The sequence below is a fragment of the Choloepus didactylus genome, chromosome 1 (assembly GCF_015220235.1).
Source record: "Choloepus didactylus isolate mChoDid1 chromosome 1, mChoDid1.pri, whole genome shotgun sequence".
Classification (NCBI taxonomy): Eukaryota; Metazoa; Chordata; class Mammalia; order Pilosa; family Megalonychidae; genus Choloepus; species Choloepus didactylus.
The window spans coordinates 182,913,634-182,935,292 of record NC_051307.1 but is presented as its reverse complement, the minus strand read 5'-3'; the positions used below and the strand labels follow the sequence as shown (position 1 = coordinate 182,935,292).

At 36.8% G+C, this 21,659-nt stretch overlaps 1 protein-coding gene across 3 annotated transcripts in view; it reads left to right on the top strand.

Annotated features, from left to right (window-relative positions):
• GADL1 (glutamate decarboxylase like 1) overlaps window positions 1–21,659 on the top strand; it is a 201,160-nt gene that overhangs the window by 73,146 nt on the left and 106,355 nt on the right. For all 3 annotated transcript variants that reach the window (XM_037828498.1, XM_037828506.1, XM_037828515.1), the window contains 2 exons: window positions 2,825–2,889; window positions 3,149–3,230. In XM_037828498.1, coding sequence (XP_037684426.1) covers window positions 2,825–2,889; window positions 3,149–3,230 — 147 coding nt within the window. The remainder of the gene's footprint in view (window positions 1–2,824; window positions 2,890–3,148; window positions 3,231–21,659) is intronic.

Genomic DNA, 21,659 nt, shown 5'->3' with positions numbered 1-21,659 from the left:
CTAAATTTTTAACATCTTGGAAATCGTTATGTTGATGTTTGTTTTTTTCTTAGTAGCACATAAATAAATCGTGAATCTTATATTTGATGGTGTCTTAAATTTGATTTATTATAATGAATTTTTATATGACAGATACAGAGGAACTTCATTTTTTTTTTTTTTTTTTTGTAATAATCTTTTGCCTCCAGTCCCATTCTCTGTCCTTGAGAGTGAATTCTCCTCCAGCCTCTGGCTCAGAGTAGGATGTCATCACTGGTCCGGTTCTTCTCTGAAACAAAGGTTGTGCTGCTGCAAAGCCATCCACTCCCAGCCCAGCTTCCTAAACTCTCCTGTCCATTCTTCATCTTAAGCCCCAAGGGAGATAGTAAACATTGTATTTAAAATCACTGACTTTTAGAGGACACTGTATGTAAATTCCACACCTGCCTCCACCTCACTTTCAGGATTGGTTCTATTATTAATGAATTAACTAATTAATTGAGGGGAAAGTGTATGTGAAATGGTATACCACATTGCCTAGTATATAGTAATAGGTCAACAAATATTAGTTCTTACTGAGTTAGAAAATCAAGTTCCTTCATCCTGTAGGTGATTGCTTAATGTTGTAAGTTTTGAGTTAGGAATTTAGAAAGTAAAGCAAGTACAAGTGGGGCACTGACACAAGGGGCGGTACTTTTCTGTCTTTCAGCTCTTTTGAGGAATAAGGTTGCTGATGAGCTATGCCTAACTCTCCAAGCCATTCTGTAAACTGTGCACTAATGCCTCAAAAGAGTTTATGTAATTTTGAAACTTTGATCCAGCTCACTAGGCATTGGGAGAACATTTTCTCAGGAGGAAGAGGGGGCAAAGGATAGGACAGGAGACAGGCATAGTTTTTGAGACAGGCAGAAAGTGGGAGAGTAACTGGGTGTGACTGAGTCTTACTAATTAATCCTTCCCGTAGATATCCCTGGTAGGATCTCAGTGAGATTGAGGGATTAAAGAATTGAGAAAAGTAGGAAATTTAGTATTTAAGGTGTGTAATGGGAGTAAAGGAACCTAATATGTTAGTCATTTTAATGTTTGCAGGAGTGAAGATCTGGAAATCCAGATCTGGGTTTTTTCAGTCAGTAGGCCATGGTAAAATTTTCCTGGTTGCTGAAGTTTTGTAGCCCAGCCATAGTCACACACCATCCATTGTGAATTCCAGTGTGGGGGAGAGTGCAGCAGGAAGGGGACTTTACTGACAATCCAAGACATTAATCCTTTAAGAAACATACCACCCTTGAGATGCATTGAGCTAACAAGACTTGGGGGACACCATGAAATTGTTAGATACCCCAGTCCAATCATGGGAGCAGAGCTGGACCCAAGGTGAGGCAAGTGAGGTGTCTAACACTCAACACTGAAGGAGTCACTCACTCTCATGGTCGTGCAAGGGTAGCGTGGGCACTTGTGCAACTGCAAGAGTGAGTGCCTCCTTAAATTCTACCCCCTAGGCAACTCATGACAGAGTTGTTTTAAAATGGAATTTAAGGCTGCAAAGTAGTTTGTGTTGTACATTCTCTTTATTTTGCATGAGTGGGCCCAGCTTTGATAAAACTCTGAGAATTTTGAAAATGTCTCATTTTGTTCATCTTCCACATCCATGGTGTACATAATCTTGGCACTTCTTCCAACAGAACTTGGGGGGATGGGTCTACCATATCCTTTTAAATTCTATAGCCAAAGATGGCTTCCGTCTATATCCTAGGCAGCCCTTGGCTCATGTCCTGCCTGCAGCATTTTCATCTCCTCTCACATCTCCATGCTCTGGTCCACCATTTGGCCAAAGGATTACCTTTCCTACATTGTGGTGTTATATGAATGAGCTTTAGATCCCAGGTCTGATTTTTATTACCTGTGTGACCTTGGGCAATTTACCTACCACTTCTGAAACTTAGTTTATCTGTAATATCTCTATGAGATATTGTGAAGTTTAAATTACCCTGGAGAACATTCACCATAGCCCAAACTAGTCCACTCCTAATCCTCTTGCTGTAGTCTCTCTTTAGTGCCCTACAAAGTAAAACTTAGAAGTCAGCTCAATTTCAAGGACTAAACTGACTTCCATATTCCCTATATTGATTCTTCCTTCCCCTTACTCCAGACCTATTGACTATGGGATTTCTTTTCATCTCATTCTCAGCTCCTTTTTCCTTTGCTTATAAAATTTACCTTTTGCATGAATGACTTCCTTAATCCCAATTTTCCTCTCTCCCACTCTCACAGTTTTGGTTTTCAAATATTTCTGAAAGCCATCTGGCTGAAAAGATCTATTTTTTTATTAGCAGCATCCATTTCCACCCAGACCATCTAGTTGGCTATGACTTCCTTTCCTCTTCTCTATCTACCTCGCCAAGCATGTGCCTCATTACTTAAATAGAATGCCAGCTCGGAGTCCATGGCTCATCATCAGCATTTGTAAAATTTGGTACAAATATGGATAGAATGTCAGCACTGTGAAGTGTTGTCTGTTTCAGATTGTAAACTTCAAGAGGGCATGAACTGTGCCTGTTTAACCTCTTTTCAAACACACCCAGCTCAAGTGGTCAATATGTGAATTTCTTTGTCTTGTGTCAATTTAAATCCTAAGGGTCATTGGGGACCCATCTATTGTGATGAGACTCTGGTTCCCTGAGCAGAGCCAGTGATCATTTTCCTGGAATAAAAATTGGTTACCATGACTTAAAACAAAGTACCAAATAAGGGAGATGGAGGTTGTCACTCAGGGTTTTCTGTGATAACCAGATGGTAAACAAATAACTGAAATAACATTGTTTTGGTTATATAAATATCTCAACAGGCTTCTTGGGGTGGCTCAGCTTTGATGTCAAGGAAGCACCGCAAGCTTCTGCATGGCATCCACAGGTAAATGTAGTCTCCCAGGGAATCTCTTTGGACTTTTCCCAACCAAGAGACATTTTGGAAATAGACAAAAGCCAAGTAATTACTTTTTTTAAAAAAAGAACTACAAACTCCCCAAACCACGCAGAAAAGGAATCCTATAGGACACTAAATTGGGTATGAGTACTGAATGTGGATCCTGCTGATGATAATATTCTTTCTGCCAGTCCAACCAAATTGACTCCCCTCCCTACCCTGTCCCTTTCTTTGTTGAACACAACAGGGCTGACTCTGTGGCCTGGAACCCACACAAGATGCTGATGGCTGGAATCCAGTGCTGTGCTCTTCTCGTGAAAGACAAATCTGTGAGTTTTCCTCATGCGGTCTTTGGGCATCAAGGGGGTTAAGTCACCGTATTTGCAGAGGACACCATTTGCAGTTATGTTTTGGTGACTTGGGCCAGGAGTAGATGAAGATCTTTGGGAAATGTTGATAGGCTCGAAAGGAAAGATAAATCGGCCCAAATAAAAGATGTAGTGTTTCTGCTCCGGTAATTTTGTGTATGTGATTTAGGTATTATATAATCTCATTAGTTACAGCAAAATGGTCTCTCTCGCCCTCATTTGGATTATATTTTAAAACTTGGTTTTAAGTGTTGCCAAGATTTTTTTTCTCCTTGATTAAGTTTGGGATTTAAGTTATCTTGAAAATTCTGCTCACTGAGAAAGTGGAACAGATGTGTATCATATATTAAATTGAATGCTTCATATGCTTAGCTAGGGCTTAATGGCCCATTTATGTAGGAAGATGTTAGCTCAGGGCTGATCATCACGTGCTGATTTGTTAGGGGATTGTCTGTCTCCAGTGGTTGATACTTAGCTTTATTTGGAACATTGGCAAGAGTTGAAAACTAGGCTTGATCACTGGGAGGCTAGTGGGAAAAGAGTTGTTGAGGTTCCTCTTTGCCAGAGATATACACCCCAAGTTTTCTGTGGGTTAAATAAGGATCCTTGTGGGAAGTGGCCTAGACTGGAAGTGCCACTTCATTCTTAGAAATGCCTCCTCAAGATCTGTGTTCAGCATGTGGGTGATTGTTCTTAGCCATCTGTTTTCATTTTGTTCTTTGGGGACTCCCTTTGCTGAAGCTAAAGTCATTTTCCATTTTTAAGGAATTTTACTTCAAATGAAAACCATATTGCAAACTTAAAACCTCATCTTGTATGCATGAATATTTACAACTAATGGTGTTTTAATTGTTGTGATATTTGTATGTCAGTGCCCTGTGTGTTTTGACGTGTTCATTAACTACTAGGACCAGATTCTGCCTCTGTAGAAACAGATACTCTCATGAATTTGCATCTGTTCTTCAATGTTTTATTAGGTTGGCTATAACTGAGTGTGTTCAATGCCATTTGTCTTTTTTTCATTTACATTTTAAAATTTTGAAGTGACTGCATATCATAACTGAAAGGTAGTTTATGATTACTATGTCATTTGTGAACCAAAGAGCATAATTGATTTGCCCGTAGTTACATATTTAAGACATGACAGAGCTAGGAATAAATCCAGGTTTCCTTTAATATAGATATAGGAACAAAAATGTGTTAGGGATCCTTTATGTCTCAGACATTTTACCTTTGCTTTTTTCTTAATCAGTCAATCAGAATGACATATTTATCTGTTTCTGAGATGCTCTCAGGAGTAGAAAATTCAAATAAAAAATTGCATACTACTCTTTTGAATGGTTTCCTATCTTTTATACATTTTTTTCTTGTTAAATGATACTTGAGTGTTTTAGCCAAGAATTGATTTACATTCATGTACTTGAGGCAATTTAAAATTTTATGGGTCACATAACTGCTTAACAGGAGTTATTATTTATTTTATTTTTTTATAAGAATTCATTCCTGGATCTTAATGACAACAATAGTGCCCATGTCTACTCACATGGAAGGAGTTAAGAAGTTAGGAAAATCACATTGATTTTTCAAGGAATTGAGTACTTTCAAAAAGTTGTCGTTTTTTTTAAATGAAAAGACCACTTTCAAATTACCTGGAATGCATTGCTGTATGATGAGATATGTCAGTCAGTTTAAGAAGTTCTGTGTTGACAGTTTTCTGTTTCTGTTGTACCTGTTTTCTACCAATATTGTTCTCATTCATATTCATTCCTTCCTTCATTCAAGCAACACTGATCTGTATAGGCCAGGCACTGTGCCAATTCTAGGCTTATAGCAGTGAACAAGACAGACAACATCCCCAGTAGTCAAAGTGCCTATAATCTCACAGAGGAGACAATGAATGAAATTCACCTACTTTATTCTCTAATTACAATTTTAAGTGCCCCAAAGAATTATAAAATCAATAGCCATTCCAATATTTTTCTTTTCTGCCCATCTCCTAGACCCCCCTTGCAACTAAGAGTTACCATATCACACAGAATTGGCCAATATGATATGGGGGAATGTGATGGGAACTCTTGAGAAAGATTTTACTTTCTGAAAGAAGGAACATACACAAGAGGAGAGCACTGTGGCACTATCCTTCCTCATTTTTTTCTACCTTGAATGCAGTTGTGTCAGGATGTGACGCATGGAGCCATCTTGTTACCATCAAGCAATGACTCTAAATTAATACAGAATGGCAGGGCAGAAAGGAAAAAAAATCTTGGTCTTGGTAATAATTTTGAAATGCTTCAGTAACCCTGGAAATGCCTACTCCTAGATTTTTGGGGGTATGAGGTAGTAAAATGTTCCAACTGCTGAAGTCATTTCTGTTGGGAAACTGTTAGCTACAGTCAAATGCACTCCTGTGTGGTACAGAGAAGAGTACGGTACTCTGGGAATACAGATCCACAAGACATGAGATGTTCCAGGTGGAAGGAACAGCATGAACAAAGTCTCCAACAAAGGAAGATCTTTTTTTAATTTTAGAAACTGAAAGAAGTCCATTGTGGCTAAAGTACAGAGAACAATGTGAAGACTGTTAAGACATGAAAATAAAGGATTAGGCAATGGGTAGGTCATGCAGTGTCTTAGAGACCATTCTAATGATTTTAGATATGATCCTCAGAATAATGGAAGAATTTTAAAGCCAAGAAGTAATCTGCAAAGATTTTCATTTACAGCAATGAATTGGAGGGAGGCAAGCATGGATGCAAGAAAAAGAAAAGGCTTGCAATATCTAGGCAAGAATTGATGGCTGGGGTTGTAAATTTCCATCTTCCCATTATTCTTTCTCAGACCCTGTTCTCTTCCTTTAAAGTGCTCATCACAGTTTGTAATTATGATTTCTCATTTAATGTTTTTCTGTTCCACTAGAATGTAAGCCCCATGAAGGGAGAAACTATGTCAGTATATTCACCACCAGTGCCTAGAAAATATTTGTTTAAAAAAGGAAAAAATTTAAATTCATTGAAAAAATTAGTGATTGATTAAATAAATTTTAAATCCTCAGAAATATCTGCCTTTGTGTCAGCAATAACTAGGAATTTTCAACTGCTCCTTCACCCCAAGTTGTTCCTTTTGAGAAGCCCTGAGATACAATGATTCAAATTATAATTGAAAAGCTTTATTGCTTTTCAAGAGTAATTGATGAATAGTGATTTTAATTTGGACTTACTTCTTCTGTTGATATAAGGGGATAACTCTACTTAAAAGAAAGCAAATTACTTGGTGAATATGCTTCTGTTAAGGGAATAACCAGTTCCCTAATTTGTTCCCCCAAAACCCTGACATTCGTAATCCTGTTTTCTTAATTGTTGAACTGGTGGTGTTTGCATTTTTAGTTTCCTGTATTAATAAAGAGAAATGTGTCAGGAACAAGGCAGAGCTGTTGCTCTCCAAGTTGTTTTATCAGGAACTTTCTTTGCATTACAGGGATAAAAAGAAAATCAAAGATTTGAAAAAATTATGTGATTATAAATAGGTTGACTTCAGCTATAAATGCTGGATCTACATGACTGTTTTTGGATCAAAGACAGTTTTATGCTTTAATCTAAAATAAAAGGCAATATAGTCTAAGAATCAGTTGCATGGATGATGAAAAATCTCAACATTGGCTTTTTGATATTTAGTGTTTACTGGAAGGAACTGATATATGAGAGCTGATATATGAGAACTGATATATGAGAGCATATTGATCAGATGAGTGTTTATTATAGATTATTCCTCTCCATTTCTACCTACCGTTATTGTTACTGGACCAGGGCAGTGGACCTACCGTTATTGTTACTGGACCAGGGCAGTGGATTCTTTTGCCTGATGTGCTCAAATGGCCAATTCCTGAGACACCGGGGTTTCAAAGAGAGAAAGAATTTCATTGCTACACGCAAGGCAGGAGAATAGATGGTCTATTGGTAAAAAATCTGTCTCCCCAAACAGCAGAAATTCTGATAGTTTTATAGCATCAAAAGATGGGTGGGTTTTAGGATAATGAGTACAGTGGCTCCAGATGATGTAATTAGAAGTGATCTAATTGTTGGGCATGCACAGATTGATTACATGCTTAGTCACAGAACTTATGTAAGAAAGTGGTGGCTTTGCTGTGGTAATGGATGTGATTTTTAGTACAACAATGAGGTATAGGTGACAAGTAGGTTAAAGTCTAAGCTACTGTGCATGTCAGGCTGGCCCATTTTGGTTAGATCCAGCTTCTGTTATCAAGATAACTTTGGATTTGGGGTGGGTTAGTTCTGGGCTGACCCAAGACCACTCGTTAATAAACATTAGGGGCTGTCTTTAGTGATCATAAGACTCAAAAGCAGAAAAACTTGATAAATGGGTACAAGTGAAGGTTAGTCACAAGGTTTTACAATCACCAGGGCATAAGATAAAGGCTATACAATCATTATCAGAGATCAAGGCAGCTGGGTTACAGTTTAGGTTTCAGATATTTCCCTCTGTCAACTCTAACAATCAGAAAGTAAAAAGGAATATCTATATAATGATTCAGTAATCATCATCAGTCCTTAAATCCTAACTTCTGGGTTACATTATCATTCCATATTAACTCACAAGGCCTTCCTGTGTAACCTACCAGCTACAAAGAATCCAAATAACTCCTTTTTTTTCAGAAAGTCTATATTGACAATGGATTTTTTATCCAGTCCATTTTTATATCTTTTATTTCAGAAGTAATCATAGACAAATCAGAAAATTCAGATAAGCAGAAAGATGAAAAAAATAGGACACAGAATGCTAATACCTAAAGAGGCCCCTTCATGTATATATATTTTTATACATATATACATGTACATGTATACATGTGTACACATATGTAATCCACAAAAATTGCAGCATATTTTGTTTTTAACATGCTTTTTCTATTTTACAAAATTGTGAACATTATTCCATGACAATAAATATATGTATTCAACACAATTTCTGAAGGCTGCATAGTATACTATCATTTTGATATACTACAATTAACTTGACCAACCCCTTAGTACTGAACAATTAGATTGATTTTAATTTTTGGCTATTACAAATGTAGCTGTAATCTTTGAGGCTAAATCTCTGTGCACAGCCTTTGTTCTTCCCTGAGGATAAATCCCTAGATTTATCAGTTTTTATGATGCGTTTTTACACTTGTTTCCAAATTTCCCTTCAAAAATTGTTTACATTTCCACTAGCAGAGTATAAGCATGTGTGTGCATGTGAATGTATGTGTGTGTTTGATCTTTGATGTCACAGGATTATTTAGCTTTGTTGATTTGATTGGCAAAACACTGGTACACCCACACTTATGGACACCTGAAAACATTTTCCTTCTGACTTTATCTATGGGCATTTAATGCCTCCTTCTCAGGGTTGTTCTTAGCTAGGGGTATTGACATGCAATTCTGGCTATCCAGGTTTCAAAAGTATGGCCTTGGAGATAAACTTACAAATTCTCTTCCTCTCATCTTCATTTGAGGGGAGTCTTAGAGCATAGAAACAATTTTTCTTTAGGAGACAGAATGACATGAAAAAGCAGAGTAGGGAATTCATTCAACACTTATTTATTGAGGCTGTGCTATATGGGCCAGTAACCACAATGCAAAGAAAAAAAGGAGACCAGTGTGGCCTCCTCTGGACTCCCCCAGGGGGAGGCAGGGGTTTTCACAGGCACACAACAACTGTGAAACACATTCCCTCTCGGTCTCATTTTCATTTGTATTCTGAATGACAACTGATATTGCAATTAACAGCTTATATGCTATTTAAAAAAAAATTGTGCAAGAAAAAAGGGTAATAGATTTCTTTTCGGAGAAACAATATCAAATGATATCTGTTTTTTTTGTGTGTGAGGTTTTCTTTTTTAACTCTTGTTTTTCTCCATGGCACTCCTTTGGAAGTGTTATCAAATGCTTTGAAAATACTGAACAATCTGATCATCAAAGACATTTTTTTTTTCTCTCATGCCAGAGAGCATTCACACTTCCCCCATACACGTACATTATAAATTTCTTTGGAATGACAGTCTCCTAGCTAATATAACCTAAAAAAGGAAAGTTAGGTATTTAAAACTGATGCAAAAAGAGAAGCGTTTGACTTGTAAGAGAGACATCAATCTCCTGTGCTAGTCTCTGCCAGAATTATTCTCCATAATCTTGAGTGTTCTTCTGAGCTGGGAACGTTCTTCCTAGATTGCTGAGCAAAACTGAGAATTGCATAAAACTGGCAGTACTCATAACATTCATGATTGGTAAATATCCCTTTTCTCTCTTTCTCCCTATTTTGTTTTTTATTTAATGTAATAAACAAAAGGTCATTTTCTTTTCATTGGGTTTTTGGGAATTTTGTGCATATGCATGTATGTATATGATGCATCATACTTTTAAAAACCCAACATGGTTTTATCAGTAATAGCATCTCTATCATGTCTGCTTTCCTTCTCAATGAGGTAAAGGGCTATATTAATGAAAGTTAGAGTTCCATATGTTCAAAAGCTATTATGTCTTTGCCAAACAAACCCAGTGAAATTGTGTCTTAGGGTTTACTTGTTGGTATTGCGATTATTATTATTAGCAAGACAATTGCCACTTTGTTTTAGATCCATTCTCCATTTAGCCTGGTATATTAATGCTACTACTGACTGTGGCCCAAGAGATGTGTTATCACATAGTCGTGATTTTATGACCTGATTTCAATAATTAGTTACTGTTTAGTCGTAAATGCACACAGGTCCTAACACAGGACTTGAGAATGCCCCAATAGAACCCATTCCACAGTCTTGACATCCTCTATGTATCTGTCTCCCTTGAAGACAATGAAGTACTTGAGGACAGGGACTGGGTCTTATTCATTGCTATAGTCCCACTGTTCAGTAGAAAGCCTGGTGCTCAATTAATGCTCAACAAAATGTTGAAATAAACTGAATCTGCATCTCCTTACAATACCAACAGACGGTAATGAGGTTTTAAGTTTGTTTTCCATAGTGTGAGGTAGTATGTCCTTGACCATCACAGCTTGATGTCTTTCCAGTCAAGGAGTGTCCCTTCTTGCAAGTACATAGAAATTTTTGGGGGGAGTGTAGAAAACAGTACTTGTCTTATCTATATGGTTTGATTTTTCCATTGCCTTCTCATATCCCATCTCATGACTTAAAAAAAGTCTGTCCTCCAGACGGTTAACATTTGGCCTTTTATCTACATGCCTCAGAGACCAATAATAAATCAGTGACTCATGCTTTCCTTTTTCAGAAACCATATTGTCTTTCCCCTTGGAAGTTATTTTCGTTTCAGTACCTAATGATGCTTTTCTTTATTGGAGACTGGACAAGCAAGTGGAAGAGACACATCTTTTCCTAAGGTTCCCTGGGTCCTCTCTTGACCCCTTCTAATAACCATAATGACATTCACAATCTGCCAGTTCACTAACAGTGGCTGCCTGTAATATTGGATCCAACATCTTGGCCAACAGTTTCCCAATTTCATCCTTGAGTTCCTTTAAAACTCTTGGGTGACTGCCACCTGGTCCTACTGATTGAGCTACATTTATTTCGTCAGTTTGGCTTAGAGGAGTTGGGGTGTTGCCCACTATTGGATTTACTATCTCTGGCTTTCTATTTCTGGAGAACCCTGAGAGTGCGGGAATCTCTCTGATATCCTTCCAGGTAAAGAATTCAGTCATGGCCGCCATCCATTTCAGTATGTGACCCCAGCCTGTGCTTCTCTGCCAATCACCACAGAAGACCTCAGATTCACAAAGAAATAGCCAAAAAAGAAAAAAAAAAATAGAAATCTACCTTCATGCTCTTTTGTCATCTCTGATTCAACAGACACCAGTAGTTGAAAATATCCCAGAGAGAGGATTCCACTTAAAAATCTTGATTTTTTTTTCTATCCTGCTTTATAACAAAACTGATTGAGGTTCCATAATACATGAAGATTATATCAGTTAAAATTTGAGAAAAAAGAGAAGCATAAGGATATGGGCATAAAAGGAAACCTGGAATGAAGCTAATGGAAAAATTTATACCATAATTAGTATGCTCCACCTGCTGCAGGGGGTAGGCCCAAATTTGGTTTTAGCATTTTTAAAACATTGAATGCATCTGCCTTTTGGCTTTTATTTTTTTATTAACTTATTGCACTGAGGCTTTCTCTTCAATTTCTACTGTCTACTATGATATTTGAGATCCTTTTGATTTCTTGGAGTAACTCATTCAACTTGTTATTCTTTGCACAATTCTAGTTGTCATATTTGTTGTTTTACAGAAAGGAAGATATCTGAAAATGTAACTGATAGTCCTAATTAGTCTTTCTAGCTCTTCTTTGTTGTTTTAAGGTCAAAACAAAAAATGCCAGGGAGTCAGTTTTTCTTCCTGGTTATTTTTTTTTTCATGACAATTTGAAGTGTCAACACAAGTCTGCTTGAATAATAAGTGCTCTGATTTTGTAAATAACTCATTAGTGCTAAATATAGATTTATTATATTTAGACTTTTAGTAATCATATTTAAACCCTAATTTGCATGGCAACTGTTAGTGTCATATAATAAAAAAATTTAGTTGTGGACTGGGTAGAAAAACAGAAATAGTCAATTAGCCACCATATCTAATATATAGGGATTGCAATACCCACCGAAGGAGCATCACAAAATAGAGGTGGTAGCCTGGTCTTGAATCTCCTATTTCCAAGATGTGAAGGTGCATATAACTCTTAGGCTATTATGATACTGATAGAAAAACATAATATAAGAAGTTTTGTTCATTGCAAAAGGAACTCATGTTCTTTGTATTTCATTCTTAGGGCTATGGCAGGAGTTTGGAAGCTGCTTGTTTTATTTTTTATTAAAAATTACTATGAAATATAAGAAAATACAAAAATATGCATAAAACATAAACAAACAGCTTAATTTATTGTTATAAAATGAGTAACCATGTCATTCCCACCCAGATTAAGAAAAAGAAACATAACCAGAAACCCATAAATCCCTCATTACCCCTTCCTAATAAACCCCCCTCCAAATTTCTTACACCTACCAGAATCCACCATTTGACTTTTATATACTGACTTTCTTTCTTGTTAGTTTTACCATGTAGTTATACATCCCTAAATAATATAGTTTATATATGCTTTTATATATATTCTATTATATATATATATATTCTTTTGTGTTGGCTTTTTTTTTTCCAAGCTCACATCTGTAAGATTCATCCATGTGTTATGGCACAATCTATTGATTATTCATTTGATGTTTTATATGAAATATAAATGAATCTATCACAATTGGTTTATCCATTGTATTATTTATGGATATTTGGTTATTCCAATTTTTGGTTATTACAAAAATTTGCTTTAAACATCTTTGTGCACATATCTTCATTGCTTGCTGTATCTCCGTGGTTCCATCTGGGATAATTTTCCTTCTTGTTAAAACCATATTTAAGAATTTTTTAATGGTATATTCAAATGATTGGGATTTGTTTGTTTGAACATCTTTTTACTTCTCTTCATTCTTGAAGAATATTTTCACTGGGGACAGAATTCCGTTAGAGATTTTCTTTCAGCACTCTAGTGATACACTTCGGTTTTCTTTCGGCTGTCAGTGTTGTTGAAAAGTCAGCTACAACTAACTGTCTTTCCTTTGATGGCAACATGATGTTTTTCTCTGGTTGTTTTTAAGATTTTTCAAGCTTTCATTAATTTTCTGATGTTTAACTCTACTCTTCTAAGTATGGATTTCATTTAGTTTATCTTGCTTTGGCTTCGTTGGGTTTCTTGAATCTGAATTCATATGTTGTATCAGTTTTGAAAACTCTCTCTTTAAATATTGCCTCTGCCCCCTTTCCTCTCTCTTTTTCTGGGACTCCAATTAAATATATATTAGACTTTCTCACTGTTTCTTCTTTTTCTTACTTTCTATTTGTATGTTTCATAATATTGTCTTTCTGTGCTTCATTTTGGATAATTTCTTCAGCTTTATCTGGAAATTCACTAATTGTCTGTTTGGCTCTGCCTAATAAGCTATTGAAACCATCCATTGTGTTCTTACTCCATTATGGTCTTTCCAGTTTTGTAATTTCGAGTTGATTCTTTTTTACTTCTACAATGTCTCTGGGCCCTTGCAGACATATTTAATATCAGCTTTTATCTCCATGAAGAGAACAAACACAGCTTGTGGTCTGTGTCTGATGACTCCAATGTCTGCTTTCCCTCTGGTGCTATTCCTATGGTGTTGGTGATCAGTGACTACTGTCCCCGGCTCTTATCTTGTCTAAAGATGCACCTTATAATCTTTGATGGTTTGCTGAACATTTTATTTGAAATTTACCTTTAGGAATAATTTGAGCCCTGTGATAAAGTTATGTTTTCTCAGAGAGGGTTTCATTTTCATTCTGCTGGGCTGTTCTGGGAAATTAACAGCCCACAGCCAAGGCCTGAAGGCTTTTTTGGATCTTCAGAGTATAATTTGCACCTCCATTTCAGGCTGAAGAACTTTCAGTCCCAAAAAAGAGAGGGGGTACCTTTATTGCCCTTGATGGTACTGAACACCTCTCAACTCTGTGTTTCCTGAAGCCCTTGAGATAACTGCTGGGGAGGATAATGATGATGATATACCAGGTCTCCACGCTTGGTGGCCAAGGACCTCAGCCCTAGTTTCCTAGTCTCACCGTTCTGGCTCTTGTCTTAGCTCTTCTCCCCGAGTCTGAAAATGTCCCTGGGGAAGAAACATCTCTGGCTCACCTCACTGAGCTCCATTCCTCAACTTGTACCTCCCAGTAATTTATTACTGTCTTGTTTAGGTCTGCAATGGTTTCCTTTAGATGCAGTTCTTGCATTTTATCCTGGCAGTTTTAGTTGTCTTCAGCAGGAGGGTTTCCAAATCATCTCATTCTGTATTTCTGGAATTGCGGTATGCCAGGTTTTTGACCTTTTTAGTAATCATCTTTTGTTCACTACTGCCAGTAAAGATAAGCATTCATTAGCTTATTCTTCCTTTCATTCACTTTGCAAATATGGAGAAACTACTATATGATAAATGAGTAAGGCATGATCCCTACCATAAGTGAACTCAAAGGCTAGTAGGGGAAACAGACTCTAAGCAACTAATTAAAATGTAATACCATTTACTTATGTAATAGAGTAATAAGGAGGTATTTTGGGAATGCAAGCAGGTAAGAGAACAACCCTGCTGAAGAGGCCGGTCAAGAACACTTAATTGCAGCAGACGTGACTTTTAAAATATCTGTTATTGGTATTTTCTTTTCATATTTTAAAAGTAATATATGATCACAATAGCAAATAGAGTCAAACTTAACGAGGAACATAAATATTACTTGTAACCCACTAACCAAAATTAAATCATTTAAAAATCTCTTCATAGATATAGATTAATCTATGTAGATATATGTAGATTAATATATTTTGCTTCTATTACTGTTATTTCCCTTTCTTTACTCTTCCTACCCCATCCTATCATCTAAGAAACAGAGATCATTTGGGCTTCTGGAATCTTAAGAAAATTCGTCTCTTTAATGATGGCCACCATTATCATGGAAGCAGCTAATTTGGCATCCCGAGTGCAACTCAGGGGTGTGAACTGTGTGGAGGACCATATAAGTTTTAAGAAGCCTTTCATCCTTTGCAAATTTTCACAATACTTCCTCTCCTGTCCCCTTTCAGACACTTCTTATAATCATAATTACTCAAGCTATCAGCGAGTTTGTAGGAAAGACAGGAAGCTCAATCTTCTGATATTGCTACTGTCTTCATCAATGAGGAGATATCAATGTTTGGAAAACTTAACCAGCCATCTATTCTTGTGGGAGTTCTGCATCCTTTTCTGACACACGACACTTTTTCCTCAATGGAGAGTTTTCAAGTGAAATCAGACTCTCGTAATAGAAAGTTATCACATTTAAATGCACCAGATGAAACCCGATATTGCATAAAATCTGCTAGGAGAAATGGGAAATAATCTCAGGTGAAAAAGATTTTTAAAAACCAGGAATTGCAGACCTCTAACGGTACATAAACTGAAGAGCAAAAGGTAGAGGAATGCTAATTAAGCCACTGAAGCAGATAGGGTGAGGACAGCATGTAATTTGATATTTTCCCATTTCAGGAGTAATCCATTCATTGAATCAAACTGCTGTTGATAGTTCTGCTGAGTCCACACTGCTGTACTATTATGACTTCAAAGTATGTTTTATCTAGTAAGGCAAGTCTTCAGTCACTCTTACAAAATGATTTATTCCCATCTGTTAACCTGGTATGTCTCTTCATTTATTCAGCCCTCTTTTATCTCACAAAGTTTCTTTTTAACTTTTTGTTATGAAAAATTTCAAACATATACAAAAGCAGAGATGAACTTCCATATACCCATCATATACCTTCACTAAGGATCATCCTATGGCCAATATACTTTCATATCTATTCCTTCCTACTCTCCCTTGTATAATTTTTTAAAAAACAATTTTAGACATTGTATCATTTTACCTGTAAATATTTCCATTCATGAGAGTTTGAATGGTTTTACTCATAGAAGACCTGCATGTGTTTTGCTAGGGCTATTTATAGATTTTTCTATTTGCTAAAATCATTATGTACAGAGTTCTTTTTTTAACCTTCTAATCACTAATACTGGTACAAAGGAAACCTTTAAAATATTTATTGATATTTAATTATTTTTACCAAATTTCATATTATCTTAGAGATTTAAAGCTATTCTTTTGGATTTTCTAAGTAAATAATCATATAAGCATATACCATCTGAGCCTCTTATTGGTTATAATCATATTGCACTGTTTGAATTTCAAAAATTGTATGTTCAATAGTAAGAGTAAATAGAAGGCGCTCTTGTCTTCTTTGTGATTTTATCAAGATCGCCTTAAGATATACATTCCTTATAACTTTTCTTGAGAAATTATCTAGGAATGAGTATTGAATTTTACCATATTCCTTTTTATTATTTAATAAGATGGCTGTGTCATTTTAATTTTTGAATAGTTGTTAAATAAGTGTTAATAGATTTTCTTCACTACTGATTTACCTTACTTTATTTCAGTAAATTATTGTTTTAATGTATTAACGGATTTGTATATTTAGATGTTTCCCTTTATATTTATACATATGTGTTATACACTGTTTTTTACGTATGTGTTTGATCTTGGTTGGACTGCATTTTGAGTGTCAGTTTTAAAGTGTCTTCTTTGTTTTAGAATAACTGTTATAGAATAGAGATCATCATTTTTTAGAAATGCTCAGAAAACTCAAGCATAAAATCCTCTTGCCCAGAAAATTTTGTGGAGATGGTTCTTTGATGGTGTGGTCATTCTTCCCATTTTTATTTAACTATTAAGAATTTCTATCTCTGCATGAGTCAATTTCAGTAATTTATATTTTCTCAAATATTTTGTATATTTAATCAATATTTGCAAACATATTTAGCACAATGTATAACTCTCCCTTATAATTTTTATCTCATTTTTGTCTTATATCTCATTCTGAAATCTTAATTTTTAAAATATTTTTTCTATTCTTTTCCTGACTTAGGTTGCTTATCGTATTGTCTTCTTTCCACAAGGGATCACTTCTTGCATTTATCTTTCAGATCAAATGTTTATTGAATTCACAGAATTATAATTCATTTCCTAATGGTTTCTTTGTATTTTTGTAAGAAGGTTATTTTACCTTCGAGGATAGTTTTGGCATGACTTCTTAAATTTTGTTTTGCAATGTTCTTATTTAAATTATTTCCTGGTTAAATGAAATAAGCTTCAGTGGCAGAGAGATTCCAAAAGGAGCCAAAAGGTCACTCTGGTGGGCACTCTTACGCACAACACAGACAACACTTTTTAGGTTCTAATGAATTGGAATAGCTAGCAGCATATACCTGAAACTATCAAACTACAACCCAGAATCCATGAATCTTGAAGACGGTTGTATAAAAATGTAGCTTATGAGGGGTGACAGTGTGATTGGGAAAGCCATATGGACTACACACCTCTTCTTCCAGTGTATGGATGGATGAGTAGAAAAATGGGGGCAAAAAAAAAAAAAAAGGTACCCAGTATTCTTTTTTACTTTAATTGTTCTTTTTCACTTTAATTTTTATTCCTATTATTTGTGTGGGTGTGGTAATGAAAATGTTCAGAAATTAATTTTGGTGACGAATGCACAACTATATAATAGTATTGTGGACAACTGAATGAATGCTTTGTATGACTGCATGGTATGTGAATATATCTCAATAAAAATGAATTTAAAAAAATTATTTCCTGTTTAACCTATAACAACAGCACTGGTTTACTCTTCTAGCCAGGAGTTACTTATAAAAGTGATTTTACCTTATTATGAAATTCTGGATGATTTTATGTTATTGAGAAAATGATCAGAATGAAATCAGAGATGAATAATGACAAATTTTTACCTTTCAAACTCAAAAGATGTCCTTGGAAAGATACTTTATCATCTAGAATGCGTCTTTTGTTTGCACCCTCTTTTATAAGTCGATAGGTAGCTGTCCTAGTCTGGGAGGAGAGATAAGTGCTTGAGGAGGAAGCAAATGATCAGTGCGAATGTGCAAATCCCAGGGAGATCAGGACAGAATAGAACCTGCCTATACATATAAGGATATATAGGTTCTTTCCTCCTTTGGCTTGTGTTGTAGGTGAGGCTCAGAGAGTTGGGAAGCCTCCCCCACCCCTATCTCCCAGATCAATGTGTTAAAGGAGAAATAAAATAGAGGTAGCATGGGGTATATCTAGGCTTGAGAGTGCCTAAGACAGCTCCCCCAGTCTTCCTGCAAGCTTCAGAGTGGTATGAGAGTCATCCAAATGGGATTGAAGGTAAGACAGAAGACATAAGGGAGCCTAAAAATAGGAGCAAGGAAGGAACAAGGAGCATGACTCATGTGGACCTGACAGACAACCACTGGCCATGGCAGGTCTTCAGACATAAGCAGCAAGATGGAAAGACCCTCTTGGGATGAGATAGGGATGGAGCAGGTGGTCAGCTCAAGAACAGCAATGGGCACACTGGAGAAGCAGATAATTTGCCCCCAGCTTCTGTGTAGGGTTGCCAGATTTAGCAAATAAAAATGCAGGATGTCCAACTAAATTTAAATTTCAGATAAACAATGTGCAATATTTTAATATAAGTATATCCCAAATATTGCATGGGAGATACTTACACTAAATTTTTATTTGTTATGTATATGAAATTCACATTTAATTAGATGTTCTGTATTTTATCTGGCAACCTTCCCCAGTTGCATTTGTGAAAGTCCCACTAATGTTAAATAGGGAGCAAGAAGAGGAAGAAACTCTCAGGAAAAATCTTGACTGTGTTTTAAGTCTGAATGGTCTGAAAAATCATTTAATTTGAGTTTTTCTAGAAGTGATTGATTAAATATTCTGCATCAGAGATAACAGGGGCTCAAAATAGGAAATGCTTTCAGTTAATAAAAAAGTCACTTTTGCAGAAAGTGATATAATTTTGATATTTGTAACAATTATATTTGCTCTTGTTTCAATATTTATAACAATTATATTTGCTCTAAGTTCAGGTGACAGGGAAAATATGGCATCTCACAGTATGGTGCTTATATCTCTGCTCAAGAGACCAGCACAGGCTGAATTAGGACCTCTCAGTGTTAATTCCAAATTTCTAGTCTTCGCCATCTCTGGTCCAATCAGCTGGGGACTGGGGGATGGAGGGGAGGACAATTGAATGTGCCCACCTCTGAGGGAGAGAAGGAAAGTAAGAGGTCGTGGTGAACTGGGCCGAGTCTCAACTGTGGCTACTAGAAACTTTTTCCATCTCTTGCTGTTGATGACTTACTAATGGATTACTGAGTTTTAGACTGATCCAGAAACTGAAAAGGAAAAAGAAGATGGATTGTATCTTCCCCACTTCTAGCTCCAGAGTAGTTGTCAGAAGATCATGGCTTCTTTTTCATAAGGCTACTCTCTTCCCAGTATATTTCATTATGCCCTTGTCATGGAGTAGCACATGTTGCTATTATATGTCCTTTGGCTCTTATCTTGACATATTATTCCTCTGTTTTATTACCAGTTTTAGACAGCACCATAGTGCAGACTCAACCCTCAACATCCAGTTACAGAAATACTGATGCATTCATTTACAGTACTGTCAGAATCTTTGTACCATTTCAAGATCCATCTTGCCAAGGATGTAGTGAAATGCAGTGAAATGCATAGCTTTTTCTCAGCACTTAGTGAGAACTAGGAATTTATATATAATAAAAGAAAGATTGTTTTCTCCCTGTGAGGTAGCAGCAAGAGGCGTTAGAAGGTTAGCCACTCTAATAGATTTTATTTCCCAATTAGGAAACTTATAGAGTCCCTTTCAGTTAAAGGGTTCAATTGAAATTCAAGAGAAAAATCTCCAGGGGAGATTCGGTTTCAAATGTTGCCTTCCTTTAAGAAGAATGTGAGTGTGGAAATAACTTCATCCATGATTGGTAGTGAGGAGTTCATGGAGCTGGGAGTTTTAAGTGGATTCTACAGTCTGATATTGACTTTGCAGTAACAATGAATTAATTAATGTGAACCCATCGGAAGGGCTGTTTAGCTTTCCCTAGATGGGCATTTTCCCCCAATACTTCTGTTGTTTTACGCATTCCTGAGAAAGGTTGTTACTTATTATCAAGGCACTTATCCTATTTATTTAAACCAGAAAGTGTCAGACTACTGGTGCCAGGCTAGATCAGACTACAGAGAGGATGTATTATCCCTGATCATTGTACCGATCTCTTGGATTTTGTGAGGCAGGGCAGTAGGAAGATGTCCATAGTTCATTGAAAGTTACTTTGAATCCAGGGCACTGTGTCTGTCAGCCCATAGTGCTTTCCACTGGGTACCCTGAGCAGGCTTGGGCCTGTGTACTGTATTTGTGATTGGATATGGGGCAAAAGTAGCGGTGTAGCCTTTATCTGGTGATGCTGTAAAACACAGTTATTCCTGGCTTTCTGACAGTTGCCAAGTGTCAGGCATTGAGAATGAGTGGTCATGTGGCCAAGCAAGAGACTCAACAGTGGAAGGGACTAATGTGTGCAGGCAGTGACGCCTGTCAGGTGTCTGGGACCCGGGAGTGGGGGATGTGTTGGGGGATGGGCTGGGCAACAATCTCGGGTACTATTTTGGGGGGCTTTGGGCATGGTGTTTAAGACTCCATTCATTTTCCTATAGGTAACTTTTTCTCTCCTTGTGGAAAATCAGACAGTCTCTTCCTTGCCTGACTCCTACATTTTCTCTCACAAAACTCAGCTCAAGCATCAGCAACTCTAGGGGACCTTCTTGCTTTCCCAGTCTGCTTCAGAGGCTCCTTTTCTAAGCAAATCTTTGTTCATCAGGTATCACAAAGTCCTCTAATGGTGGAGCCATTAGCCTGTCACCTACACTTAACTGGAGACTCCTAAACTGTTCTCTTTATGCCTTATACAGGCCCAGGCACAGAGGAAGTTCTTTGAAAAGTTTGATTGACAGATAAATGTGCAGATAAATATATTAACCCACCCAATCCCCATATCAATCCCATGAGGTATGGACTATCATGCTGCCTGTTTTACAGATGGGGAAACTGAGGCTCAGAAAGCATAAATAACATGCCCAAGGCTACAAAGGATTCAAAACCAGGCAGTGGCACTTCTGCAGTCCATACTTTTAATTCCACAGCTCACATGATCCCAAGTCACAATGATAGGTAATGGATCAACCTCTTTTCCTGCCCTAAAAACATGAATTTTAAATCCACAATGATGTACAGAAATAGAAAATGTTGATTTAGAAAGACAAAACTTGATTGTTCAATCCCCTTAGATCCAAAACAAAGTGAAATGCTATTGCTAATGATTTTGCTAATTTCAGCCTGTTTCCCTGTACCCAGCCAGGCTAGTTAAACTGATGTGTAAATCTCCTCCTAACTTGGTTTGGTCCCCAGACTCTTGCCTGCAGGTTTTTCTCATTATACATTTTCTCTTTCAGCCCACAGTGTCCGAGAATGCTGTAGATGTAGTCACGCTCGACCAGGACTTGCACCAAGGTTTTTCCAAATGCACCCAGTCCTCTCGTCCCTTTTCAGACACTCGTAGTTCATCAGAGAAGGGTTTTCTTGTTTGGTTTGGAAAATATAGTCTTCATATCTAGAGACAGAGAGGGCCAGAGAATCTTACAGGTTATCTCATCCCCTTGCTTCTACCCCACCAGGGAGTTTTTCCTTATTGCTCTTTTTCTTTTTCCTTCCTCCTGTTTTGGCCACTCTTTGACCAGTAGTAACTTCTACTTGCTGTTTGCATATAATGAGTTTTCTGTTTGAGATTCATAGCCCTTCCTGCCACATT